Genomic DNA, 14,097 nt, shown 5'->3' on the forward strand with positions numbered 1-14,097 from the left:
CTGCCCATTACAGCACTTGAAAATTCCAAAGCTTTGCATTTGGTCATGCAAGGCAGCATAGTTGGTTTGGAGAGGAGCTTTGCCATATTCTCCACCATGTGGTGCCCAACATGGGGTGCATATCTTGGCGGGACTTTTTTTTGGTCGGTAGTTAGCTAGGGCCGCCACTTATTTGTTAGTATATAGTTAGTTCATGTGTGAGTTTGTGCATGTCCTAGTGGACTGGCCACATTTCTTTTCACTGTGATGTGGTTGCCAAGTTTTAAGTGCTTGGTCGACTGGTACATTTTATGTTGGTCAAGTTGCACTTAATTGGCTTGAGATTAATGGCTGACTTGTTCATGTTTGTAGCCTATTTATAGCTTGGTGCTCCCTCTTGCAGATAGTATCACTCTGCATATTTCCACAGTAGGTTCTGTTGGGGAGTGGAAGCTGGTGCTAGTGCCTACACAGCCAGCAACTCACATTGTTTTTGTGTTGTCTCACATCTTGGTATATGGATTTCATTTCCTGAGCATCTCTTGAGTTCTTTGTTTAGTGTTCTTCTTTCCATTGTAGTGTTTCTCTCTTCTCTTATTCCTTGTGTTGTGCAGTCTATTGCAGCAGTCTTCTATGCTTCCATTGTTGCATCTGCTTTTGACATGGTATCAGATGTCCATGTTAGGTCCTGTGGTTCTAATGTCTTTTGCTGCAAGTCTGTGTTTTACAATGTCTGCTGCTGCTTGGACCTGTCCTGAACTGCTGCCAGTGTTCTTCAGCCTAGGAAACCAACCTGCTGCCAATCTTCAGCCTGTTTTTGTCTAACCCAGCCTGCAGCAATGTGTGTTTTGTGTTTGCAGGCTGTGAGGACCAGTTTTCATGCAGTATGACTGCATTTAATGCTGTCCCTGCATGTGTATTTGTGATCAGCTTCTGCGATTTGACTTTCTCCTCTTGTGTAGGGCTAGGTGACAGTGTTTTCAGGCTGGTTGTGGTCTTTACTGGCTGCAAACTTTGTGTTTTGCTTTGTGGTGGCTGTGTTTTGATAGGTTCTGTTTATTCTGTTTTTGTAGATCAGCTTGCATATATTGTTTAATAATCTACAAAGTATTAAATTGGAGAAGTGTTGTGTTCAAATTCAGGTTTCAGCGAGGATGCTATCTCTTGGTGCCTACCATGTTTCAACTTCATAGAGGGGTGACATACAGAAGAAGAAATGTTGTGTTCAGATTTAGGTTTTAGTGAGGATGCTCTCTTTTGGTGCCTCCCATTTTTCAACATCAAAGAGGGGTGACATATAGTAGAAGAAGAAGAAGAAGTCTCAGTGCTATTATTGTGGCAAGAAGGGACATCTCCAGAAGGACTGCAAGATATTAGCAGCTTTGCGGAAGGAGAAGGGCAGATAATGACGAAGGGTGATGACTCTATTGACAAGTCTTTATCATCTACACGTTCAGGTTCAGCTCCATCCATGCGGTCCCAATGATGGCTGTAGGGGTTTTCCTTCCAGCTTGCTAGTACAAGTGATGCAGGTTATCCCTCACAACTATCCAGTGCTAGAGGGAGTGTGAGAGGATGGTGAGGTGGGATGGTCAAGCCTCATCTATACTTCTATATAGGTGCATAGGATTTAGAGAGAGGGATTTCCCTAATGCATTGACTAAAAGTCAGGTAGTTAGAAGTCCTAGAGCTAGGATTGACATCTAGGTTCATGATGAGCTATTTGATAGAGAGCGGCTTTGGTTTCTAGTTGGAGCTTACATGAGGGCACACTTTGGTGGTCTAGCCAAAGAAGGGAAATCCATGGTCATTTATGCCTTGCGGCATTGGTGACAGGATGATCGTGTGCATGAGAGGGGGTTAGCAGATATAATTAGTTCATGTGTGAGTCTGCGTATGTCTGAGTAGGTTGGGCACATTTCTTTTCACTGTGATGTGGTTGCCAGGGTTTAGGCGCCTATTGTATGGCCGATTGGTACATTTTATGTTGGTTGGCTTGTACTTTATTGGCCCAAGATTTATGGCCAACTTGTGCATATTTGTAGCCTATTTATAGGTTGGTGCTCCCTCCTCTAGATAGTATCACTATGCATACTTCCACAGTATGTTCCATTGGGGAGAGGGAGTTGGTGCTAGTGCACACACAACTAGCGACTCATGTTGTTTTTGTACTAAGGGCAATGAGCCATGGAGGAAGAGTATACCACCACCTAGGGCTACCCACTTGCATCTTGAAGAATATGTCATGGTCGCCTTGTGTGAGCAAAAAATGATGAGGAGCTCTTGGTGAGCTAGAGAATTGCCGCATGAGCAAAAGATGATGGAAGTCCAAAGCTGTACCAAGGTCCATATACTAAGAGGCACTTGCCGCCAAAAGTCATTTGACAATGTGCCACCTTGTGAGGTTCCCAATGGTCTCCCACATCTCAGAGCGCTCTACAGTGGGATCCAATACCTATTGGATGGGTAGTGCATCCAAGCTGACCACAGCACCGAAACTTGCCTCGATGATGAAAATTGTGTCATGCATCACAACCTTGTACAGAACGGTCAGAAATGGATGCAGCGATGGAAGTGTAGAAGACTGCTGTAGTAGACTGCACAACACAAGAAAGAAAGAACATTGCACAGAGAACTTGGGAAATGGAATCCATATACCAAGACAAGCTAGATTTTTGAGCACATGTATGTCATGTAAACATCTTCTGAGTAATATAATTAGCCACCATTTTTCCGCAAAAAAAGCACATGAATAAGGTCTTCTCTTGTCGTCTCTTGGGGAAGATCATCTAAGAGATCCACAGTGTGGAAACATTTTGATGTATAATATCATGGAAAAGACTATACAAGTTGAACTGTGATTACCTTGAGAAAAATTACCATGAGCCATTAAGTTCTCTATGATCTAGGAATGAAACATACCTTTCTATAATCGATCACTTCCAAGCACTGGCCGTAAAAGAGTAGTCATTTGATGTCAAAGCTGCAGTATGATATATTGTTGCTCTAGCTCAGTTTGTAACAGCAGGTTTCAAGCTGACTACATACCTGTCCCTGCTCACTTTGCACTCATTTTAGTTAACAATGGATGATTGAAGTAAATACAGAAACATTGAAGTAAGTTACTTATGCTTGCATGACTGACCTTGTATGCTTGTTGCTTGGTTTCAGGTAGACCGAATGGAGAAGACACTAGAAACTGTAAAAAGTAATTTCAATACTATACGGACAGGGAGGGCTAGTCCATCTTTACTTGATCGGATTGAGGTATCTTTTTTAATTCTCCTGTTTTGAATATATGTTGTGGTGTTTTTGGACTCCATTTTCACTTGTTGAAAGCTGTAATACCTGAAAATTACATTTCTGTTGGGATTATGATTTGTGTAATGATTTGGCATTATATTTCATGGATACAGGTGGAATGTTATGGAAGCCTTGTTCCCTTGAACAGTGTTGCACAAGTGAGCACTCCTGATGGCAGCAGTATTCTTATACAACCGTTTGACAGATCCACGTAAGCAGTTTTTCTAAAGCCCATGGGTGTTTATGTGTGTCAACATCTTAAATTACTTTTTACTAACATCCAGATATCACCACTTGTAGTCTTAGCTCCATAGAGAGAGCAATTTCTAAGTCGGATGTTGGATTGACTCCAAGTAATGATGGAAGTGTTATTCGACTATTTATTCCGCCCTTGACAACAGAAAGAAGAAAGGTAAGATTTCAAATTTGCACCCAATAATGTGTTGCTCATTGTCAACAGTTTCTAACTGTATTGAGATACTTTGCTTTGCCTAGCTCATGATTAACATTTTATGACATGTCTGAAATTTTCAGGATCTTTCAACTGTATCGACATACTTTGCTTTGCGTCACTCGTGATTAACATTTTTCTTGTCGGCCTGAAATTATGACATGTCTGAAATTTTCAGGATCTTCTCAAGCAAGTATCAAAATTATCTGAAGAAGGAAAGGTAATTTCATGCTCATTATAAAAAGTATGAATTTTCAATGTTCACGTATAGGTTTGCTGTTTTATGTGACAGAGGACTGTTCTCTAGGTTGCAATCCGCAATATTCGAAGGGATGCAATAAAATCATATGACAAGCTGCAAAAGGTGACTTTTTCTTTTTGATATGCTATTTGTTTATGCAATATTTTCCTCCATTTCAGTAACTGTAATCAGCTTTAAGTTTGCCTTCTGTTGCATCTTTCAAAGCACTGTGATGCCAGAGAATCCACATTGTAACTCCAGCTGCAATGAGCATTGTAAGTTGGCTTGTTCAAGTTGTTTGCATAAAGGCTTAAAATATTGGCATCTATGATCTGGCAGGAAAAGAAGATTTCTGCAGCTAATGTAAAGGATCTTTCCAACTCAATGCAGGTATGGTAAATTGAGCCTCTTCTATCTGGTTTTGATCACTAAGCAGGTTCTACCAGATTAAATCTCCTTTCTGTTTACTTGGTAACTAAATTCATGTAGATGCTAGAACCACAAGTTTGAGGTGGTCTGTCTCTAAATAGCCCTTACTCTTGAGGCTTCTTATTATCCTTTAATGTCAGCAGAAAATAACAGATGACTATGTAAAAAAGGTTGAAGAGTTGTTCAAGCAGAAAGAGAAGGTATAGTGCTTGAAATTATCTCAATACAGGTTTAGTACTTATGAAACTTCTGACCAGGGATGTATTGCACATTCAGGAGCTGCTGACTATCTGAACTACTACTGCACCTATTTTCTCAGGTTAAGTTTTGTAGTCTATAGAAATTATTATTACTACATTCTTGTCATTCTTCATGTAAGGAAGTGAAGCCGTCTTGCCTTCATGGTACTAAATTGAGTTTCCACTATCTGCCAGCTTGATGAGCCTTTCTGAGAATTTTACATATTAGAATCAGTGCAAGCATTGCTCGCCGTCCAGGAGCCTTGATACAATGGCCATGAAGTCGTCAGATAGGTGCTCAAATCTCTTATTTTGTGTATTGATGATTAAATGCTGATTGTTGCCTGTCTCTTTTTGTGAAAGTGTCTGTGTTACTACTGCCCAGATTGCAACAATATTGAAGTGGGTCTCTGACATGCTGGTCAACAAGGTTCACTTTTAAGGAGGCTGAAAGTTTGTAGCAGTAGTTGATTTGAGTCTCTTTTTGAGAATCTCAAGTTTCTTGAAAAGTAATGGGAAAGTATCTGTTACTTCCCCAAAGATCAACCTTTGGTAGCAGCTGAGCTGATGAGTGTTCAAGCTTTATCTATGCAGCTGAGCTGATGTTTCTTACTTTAGATGGTTTTTAATCTCAATGTCTCAAGTCTGTTGCTTGTTTGGTTCTGTGCACTTTTTGGACGATGTTTTTTTCTAAGGCTGCCCTTCCCTCAACTCTCAGATGTTATTCAGGTCTGAGAGTGCAAGATGAGTAGACCATTGCTGCACTTATCATGCCAAAAATACCAAAATAAAAGGATATCATCTAAGATTTATTGCTGCACCCTTTCTTGAGACACCCAGATAAGGAGAGTGTTAGCCATTTCATCACCCGTTCTTTAAAAAAAAACACACACTTGAAAGCCCAAAAGGGCGGGGTTGAAGCGACTGAAAAGTCGTCAAGGGATATTAGCCACGAAACAATTTAGGCATTTCCTAGGGACCCCAAGGAAAATCGGTGAACCAAATGAACATAATCTTGATTGCAACTAGGATCCTCCTTAGGCCACCAGCACCACATGCGTGTTCAAGGGACAAGAGCCATGATTGCATGAACACTCTATGTGAACACAAGTGGCTCTACCCACGAGGATCCCAGCATCCCTTCCCTTTTTATACTCGTCGACCTTGTTTATGTGAGAATGAGATACATGTGAAGGTAGTAGAAATGATTGATGAACATTGAAAGAGATGAACGAGAAAAACAGTAACACGTGAACTAAATGAATGGAAAAGATGCCATGGAATCTATACACCAAAGCATGAGAAAATGCACAAATCACATTGGTTATGGCGGACCACTAGAGTGCCTCCAATCTCTCTCTCCTTAAGGTGTAGGTGTGCAATTAATGACTGAGCTAACCAATGATATGTCTCTTAGGTTTCCACTTAGGCATCCTCCCAAATTCCCAACAAAGGCCAATAAAATCGATGAAATGCAAGATGCTAATATTTTTAGCTCTAAATAGTATGTAGAGACTTCAATATTATTTGGATTAGGATTGAGTCCATACTAAAAGTCCCTTGAGAGGTTTGTGTCACAATGAATTCATATATGAAGGATTTGCATCAAGATATTGAATTTATGGATGCTATCATTGGCTCATTATTTATATCTTTGGCCTGTCGTGTGTCCCTTGGTGACTTGTAGGTTTTTGTACGAAATTGGAATCTTGTTACACTTTGTAGTTCCTATTTACCATTTGAGAGGTATCTAGCATTTGGCGCAAGGCTACGTTCTTTAAAAGTTAACAATATTTGTAGCTTTAGCTTCCTAAATTTTTGTAGCATGAAGGATGTTGGTTTTTGAATGTTTTTCTAGTCAACTCTATAGTATGTAGCATGTCTTTCCTTTTGGCAAATAGCAAGTGATGTCTCTCTCTCCATCTTGACAATAACAAGTTGTAAGCTAGATGAATCTTTCCTTTATGAAAGGTCTATTGTCAAGACAATTTTGAGAAGTGAGTGTCTTAAGAGGTGCATGATTGGAGTTGATGTAATTGTGGTGGATTGGAATGTTGGAGCATGATTGGAGTTTATGTAGTGGTGGATTGGAATTTTTGGGTATGCTTGAGGAGAATGGGCGTTTTAAGAGGGTGCATGATTAGAGTTGATGAAGGATGTGCCAAATTGAAATGTTTAAACTTTTGTCCTCATATTAACCAATTGGTTCATTCTAGTTATCTAAGTAGTGAAACCACTTATAGAGGTTTAAAGGACATTGTGAAATTGATCAGACACATGTTTCGCATTGGAGCAATCAAGGCTTAAAATAATCTCCATGGTTCCTATTGCAATGAGGGGAGTTGGCTATCTTATGGATGGACTTTAGGTACAACTAGACCATAACTTTATTATACTTTGTTGATTATCTTACAATGGATTCGCATTTAAGAGTTGTCGATTGAAGATAATCTCTCTTAAACGTATGGTTAGAAGGACAAAGTGTGGGAATGAAACACAAGCTTGATGAGCATAGAGATAATGGAGGTTGATTTGTCTCTTTGCTCCAAGAGCAATTATTTGAAGCCTAAGGACAATTGCAATGTAATGTTGAAGTAAGAAAAAGCCAATGATCAATGAAGTGGAGGCAAGAGTTGTTTTGCTGTGGACAATCTTGATGCATTAGGAAATATTACATGGTCTCACTTGAGTTGGCGTTGAAGATTGTCAACTCTCATAGAAAGTTATTGCTTGTAAATAGCTCGTAGCTTGTTCTAGACCGAGGTCAAATATGCCATGCATTTTCTTGCTCCTAGTTCTTGAATGAATTCAATGTCAAAAATTTGTGTGGGGTTTAGTTGTGTGTGAAAAGAGTGTCCCCTTGCTCATTGGCCACCTTCTATAAGGCCTTAGCTATGAACCAAGCTCATCAACTTTCATTGAGTGTAATTATGCTCATTGAGTGGAATGAATCTTGGTGAGAATATGGAGGAGCATTGGTAAATGAAGAGGAAATAGAAGTTGAATTAAAAATATAATCTAAGCATAAAGGGCCCAAATGTGTGTGAACATATGTTAATGAGACGGAGTATTACAATATTGCGAAATGGATGTGAATAGGCTTTGAGAATATGAAATGTTATGAGATTGCAAGATGCATATGAATAGGCCCAAGGCCAAGTCCAAGTGGCAAGAGTGCAAGGAAACTTGATGTCAATACTTGAAGTGCCAATTCATTACAATTATAGACAATTCCAAAAAATTCATTGCTTGGGAGAAGGAGCAAACATATAACCTTTGGTTACAATAACAAAAATTAGGGGCAAAAATTATCATAAAGATGAAACAGAAGCACATGAATTCATTGATACATAAATACAACAGGGATCACCAAGATTCACCATAGCAAGAAAGCAAGCATAGAGTAGTTTGTTTCTCTCTCTCTCTCTCTCTCTCTCTCTCTCTCTCTCTCTCTCTCTCTCTCTCTCACATATATGAGGGTTAACAAATGAAAATAGAAGCCAACTCAAATAAAAGTTTAGAGGATATTGCGATGTCAAAAGGTCAATTGTTGGTATCTTAAACAAGAAATACGCTTGAGGTTAGAACAATAGAAGAAGATGAGCAAGTCTTGTTATATGACTGGGGAGTGTGTGTGGAATTTTAATTAAGATGATAATACAAGACTTTATGATTGGTAGTGCAAGATGCATTTGGCATCTCTATGAGTATATACAATTGTTTTGTTGGTCTTTATGTGTAGGTCTAGAAAGATATATGCAAGGAAGAGGGAGGCTTAGCCATCAACATTAAGGAATGTCTACACGTGTGGTTTTGAGTCTAGTGGACCCTAGAGAGAAGATATCCACGCTCATGAAGCATTGTTTAGTGAACACACACACACACACACACACACACACACATACACACACACACACATTGTTGAATTCTCTTATAGGACTCTTTTACGATGAATCTATTGTAATGATAATGTACCTATTTGTTCTCTTTCAACATTTCGGAGATTTGGCTTTATGAAATGTTTGGTACTCATAGAATTTGAATCTAGCAAAGGTGAAGACATAACCAAAGATGGACTTTCTACAATTTGCATGTCTTGGTGTAATTTAATTCAATGTAATCCATGACTTTAGTATTGTGGCTCCTATAATAAAGACAAAATTCTTTAGTGTCCTTAAGGTATCTCATGATACCTTTTATGGTATCCTAATGTTACAACTAGGTATCACCATGTAAGGAGCCATAACTCTTGTTGCAAATGATATGTCAGGTCTAGTGGCTATGATGACGTACATCAAGCTATCCACTGTGGATGCATATGGAATCTTGGCCATCTTGGCCTTCTTATCATCTAATTGTGGACAATTGGCCTAATTGACCTTAGATAAATGGGTGCTAATAGGTTTACTAACTTGCATATTAAATCATTTAAGTATCTTGTGAATGTACTTCTTTTATGACAAGTAGAGGAGTTCCTTAGAGTGATTGCATATAATATCCATACCAAGTATATGTGAAGCATATTTTATGTCCATCTCAAAGCTCCTCTTGAGTTGAGTTAAAGCATTTGGCTTATCATGAGCACTCTTAGAGATTAGTATACCATCAACATAGAGTACCAAAATACTAAGGCTATCATTATCTTCTTCATGTAGAGACACATATCAAATATATTACAAGAATAAGGGCATCAAACTTGCACACTAGATGTTTCTTTTCCTTTTCCATAAAGCTCTTAGGTTGCTGTGTATGAATATCCTTATGTAGGCTTCCATGTAGAAACGCTGTCTTAACATCCACTTGATGCAAGTCCATATCTAACTATGCAACTAAGACTAAAATTAAGCGAAGAGTAGTCATTTTGACCATGGTAAAGAAGATCTCATCAAAGTCAACTTCCTTTTCATGTTTAAAACCCTTTATAACCAAATGAGTTTTTAATGCCAACTTAGGATGACTAGGGGTGCTTTCAGCTTATACACCACCTTACATAGCAATGCATGTTTTTCAATAGGTAGGGAAACCAAATCCCACATATGGTTTATTTGTAATAAGTCAAATTTAGATTGCATAGCGCTCTCCCAAGAAGAACTGTCACCTTTGAGCATAGTCCTCTTAAAAGTAAGGGCTCAAAAGAATGTGTTGACATGGTGTAATCTACAGAGGGCTTATGATGGCCAAGAGGATGCGGGACTCTAGTAGAGCATCGCAAAATTGGATGTGGAGCTTGCATATCATGTCTTCTCTATCAATATGATTTTACACAACAGATAGATCTTGGCCACTAGAGCATTAACAACATTTGTAAGTCGTCTAAGGGGGTTGAGTATACATTAACATGAAGTTCATTTTGAAAGATCACCGTACACACCTCAATCACTTGCTCATGTTTCTTATGCATCTTATACTCATGAAACATTACATCATGGCTATTGATACATGTCCTAGCTTCTAGATTTCAAAGATGATATCTCATCTCACTTGCATCACTATATCTAAGAAAGATGCATTTGACAGACTTTGGATCCAACTTATTCTGCTTGTCTTTGGGAATATGGCAAAATGCCTCACATCCAAAGAATCAAGTGTGCATATGAAGGAGGTTTAATAGACCATATCTTCTGTGCAACTCTATCACCAAGATCAGTGAATGAGAATTTGTTAATCATATGAATTACATTGGTAAATACCTTAGTGTAAAACATATGGGGTAAGCCTACATGGCACTGAGCATACTATGAGTCCTCTCTTGAATGGTCCTATTCATGTACTTGGCAACATCATTTTGGGGTGGGATATAAGGAGTGGTCAACTGACTCTCAGTACCTTGATCATCATAGAATTGCTCAAAAGCATGGATACATACTTATCTCCATTATCTGATCTTAGGAATTTGAGTCTATGTCCAAATTGGTTCTCAACCAAAGTAACAAAGCACAGAAAAGTAGTTGAAACATTTGATTTTTGCTTTATGGGATAGACCCAAGATTTATGTGAAAAATCGTCATTAGATGCAATAAAATACTTGGTACTAGTAGGGCATGGGACCACAAACATGAGAATGAACAAGAGCCAAATGTCTCACCCATGTGCATAGAGCCAAGCTTCTTATAAGCATTATGAGTCTGCCCACCATATAAGCAACTATCACAAGGATCAAAACACGAATAGTTCAAGGACATGAGACACTGTAAATGAGTCAAAACTTTCATTTGTTTAAGTGACATGTGTTCAACATGATAATGCCACATAGATACATGAGGAAGATTAGTGATTGCTAATATATGATCCATAGATCCAAAAACAAGCAAGGGGTAAAGATTGCCAACTTTGGCACCTCTAGCAAAAATGAGGTTTCCATGAGTAATCTTTCAAGAAGAATCACCAATAGAAACATGATAACAAGTATCATCCAATTGTCTAGAATAAATAAGGCTATTCGTCATAGCACATCATGCAAAACAAAGGAAATACATATAGGAAATTGCAAGTGAACATTACATATGCCAATAATGTCACATACATGATCATCCTTGAGTCATATAGAACCTGAAATAGTACAATAGGTGTAAAACCAATAATGATGCAGGGTCACATGAAATGAAGCCCATGAATCTAGTAATCAACACTGAGAGAATGAGGCTAGTCAGCTGTGTGGCAGGAAGTGAAGAAGTAGCCAATATGCAGTCATATGACTTATATTCCAATGCATTAATCTCTTCAATCTTGACAGTGGATTTAGTGATGTGTTGATCATTTGATGATTTACCATTATCTAGCATTTTTCCTTTGCCTTTAAAATGCCTATCTTGGTATATCTTATGGCAATATGGCCGTATGTATCCATGCTGCATGCAATAATGGTATGTACGTGAAGACTTAGGGCTGTGTGATTTACTGCGAGCTTACTGAGAGATCTAAACTTAGACCTGTTTTGTATGGATCTCTACTACGACATTTATTGCTATCTCTAGCACCACAATAGCCTCGAACTATGCAAGTATGAGAGGTGTGGGTTGCATCAACATTCTTCATGTTAACCTCTTTCGTGAGTAAAGCTCTCTCTACATCTGAGCATGTAAAGCCACCCTTAGGAGCATTAGAGCTTATGTCAGTATAAAATGTGCCCAATGACTCAAGGAGAGTGACAAGCAAGAAGTTAGACTTAATATGTCATCAAAAGAGTTCCTTCCTTCATACAAAGGTCCAGAATCTTCTTGAGCTAGTACAATTGTGAAGCTGAGCTTTGTTTATCATAAAGTTCACATATCTTTTTCCACAATTGCCATGCATAAGCAATAGTCTCAATGACATTAAAATAAACTTACTTAGACAAAGACAAAATAATCGTGGACTTACATAGCTAATTAAGTTTCTCCCTAGTGTCAATATCAAGGTCTTTTGTCTTTATGCCTTTGCAATTCAATGGCTTAACTTGCTTCTTTTGACCCAAGCTTGCCAAATTTGTATATTCTAGTAGTTAAAATTGTTGCCATCCAACTTGTTAATGTTAAAGATAGCACTATCACTAGACACACTAGAAGCACATGTTGTAATTGCTACAAAATAAAGAGAGTATGGGTTGTATTTTAGCAAAATAGTCTCAAAATTGTGCCAAAAGTGTATACAAAGGAGTAGTACAAAGCATTGTATTGCTATCCACAAAATAAAAGCACTGAAGTGCCAAAATAAGTGTTTGCACTCAATAAACTAGCTCAAAGATGAAGTCTAGGAGTCTATCCACAAAACTATAGTAAATGAAAACTCAATTTTAGACAAATGTCCAAAATAAAATGCTCCCACTGCTAGGAAAGTCTAGATTCCAATTAAACTTACAATACAACTAGCAGTGACCAACAAAGAGAATACAATTCCAAGTACCAAATGCTGTTAAAGAACTAGAAAAGTGGTAGATTTATAAATGTTTCCCAAACCAAGGGATAACAAAGTACATGAGTCAACTGTGCGTAAGAGATCTCCAACCAATAGAGAGATCTACCAAGTTGCAACCAATTCACTACTCATAAACAGTGAAACTCAATACATATCAAAGCATGTATCCATAACAGACAACTCATTTGAGAGGAGGAAGTATCAGGTAACCAAAAAATCAAATGAAAATCATCCCATAATGATTATAATTGCAAGGACAATGTTTATATAAACCAATGACCATAAATGAGAGACTAAAAGCCAATCTTTGAAATAAAAGTTAAAATTTCTCCCATAGGAAGTGAACCAAAGTATCCAAGAGCAAATCAAGCTTAATACATGTATGTCATAACATCTAGAAGTCCAAAGATACCAAATAATAATTTAGAAGTATGTAAATGGTATATGCATCTAAGCATGTAAAATAAGAAATCAATAGACCATGCAATCTCTGTAAATATGGATGTAAGAAAGCTTAGAATCAAAGCTCAAGTCCCAAAGGAAAGCATATTCATACATGACTAGTAGTGTCAAGCATGGAGTGAGAGAGGAGCAAAAGTGAAAGAAAGAGCAAGAGCTATGGAGGTTTGAACAATAGAGAGCAAGATCTGTGTATGGGAGCTTTCAATAATCACAATGTGACCTACCTTCCCTTTATTATTCTATCATAGTAAAGAATAAGAAACAAAGATGAGTGTTGAGTGTTGAAATGACTTGTTTTTTGGTTGATTTTTGTTGTTTTTGAGAGCTGAATGGTTGATTTTATGAGATGATTGATTGGTTTGGAAGTGGTTTGAGAGTGTTTTGGATGATATTGATTGTGTTTTGGAAGTTCATGATGTTTATCAGTGGAGATATGAGGTTCTGTGATGTTCTGATAGGTTCTGATTGGTTTTGTATACCTTCTGTATAACTTCTGTTTTGTTCTGATTGTCTTCTATAAGGAGGGATGGATTGATGATTGATGAAGATTGAGATATTGTGAAAGCTTATTGAATAGTTTTTGAGAGTTTGGAATGGTTTGAGTGTGAGTTATGTGGTTTTGATGACCTTCTGTAACCTTTTGTAGGTCTTCTGTAGAGCTTCTGTTTCTGTTCTGTTCTGTATTGTAGCTGTTCTGGTACTGTACTGTGACTGTTTTGTATGCTTTTGTATGTGTTCTGATGAATGAGAGTGTAGCTTGGGAAAGTTTTCTAGCCTTGGGAAGAGGTGAATGCAAGTGTAAAAGAGCTGAAAGAAGTAGCTGCTGAAGACTCAAGTGAAGACTGGAGTGAAGTGACAGTAGTGAGCTATGAAAAGACACTGTACTGGCTCTGATGACTCTTCATATCAGACATACCTCTTGGGAGGGGTATCCACGACCTAAGAAGGATTATTGAAAGTGATTATGAGAGATTGTAGTGAGGATATGATGTGTTATTGATGGAGAGAGAGAGAGTCAGAGATAGTCAATTCTACTAAAACAAAGTGATTGTATGTGAGAGATTGAGAGAGAAGACTATGAAGATATTGAAGATGAATAC

General features: G+C 38.0%; 1 protein-coding gene across 4 annotated transcripts in view; it reads left to right on the forward strand.

Moving 5' to 3' along the window:
- Positions 1 to 5,259, forward strand: part of RRF (ribosome recycling factor, chloroplast precursor) — a 37,372-nt gene extending 32,113 nt beyond the window's left edge. For 2 of the 4 annotated variants that reach the window (XM_087671722.1, XM_087671724.1), the window contains exons 5-14: positions 3,151 to 3,246; positions 3,396 to 3,493; positions 3,583 to 3,694; positions 3,912 to 3,953; positions 4,041 to 4,097; positions 4,314 to 4,364; positions 4,547 to 4,603; positions 4,661 to 4,722; positions 4,838 to 4,936; positions 5,028 to 5,259. In XM_087671722.1, the coding sequence (XP_087527848.1) occupies positions 3,151 to 3,246; positions 3,396 to 3,493; positions 3,583 to 3,694; positions 3,912 to 3,953; positions 4,041 to 4,097; positions 4,314 to 4,364; positions 4,547 to 4,603; positions 4,661 to 4,722; positions 4,838 to 4,871 (609 nt within the window). In that variant the 3' untranslated portion in view covers positions 4,872 to 4,936; positions 5,028 to 5,259. The remainder of the gene's footprint in view (positions 1 to 3,150; positions 3,247 to 3,395; positions 3,494 to 3,582; positions 3,695 to 3,911; positions 3,954 to 4,040; positions 4,098 to 4,313; positions 4,365 to 4,546; positions 4,604 to 4,660; positions 4,723 to 4,837; positions 4,937 to 5,027) is intronic. The other 2 variants (XM_087671725.1, XM_087671723.1) reach the window with 2 other exon arrangements.
- Positions 5,260 to 14,097: the final 8,838 nt, after the last annotated feature.

This window comes from Lygodium microphyllum, chromosome 29 (genome assembly GCF_053477565.2).
Source record: "Lygodium microphyllum isolate KBCC chromosome 29, Lygodium_microphyllum_v1.1.10, whole genome shotgun sequence".
Classification (NCBI taxonomy): Eukaryota; Viridiplantae; Streptophyta; class Polypodiopsida; order Schizaeales; family Lygodiaceae; genus Lygodium; species Lygodium microphyllum.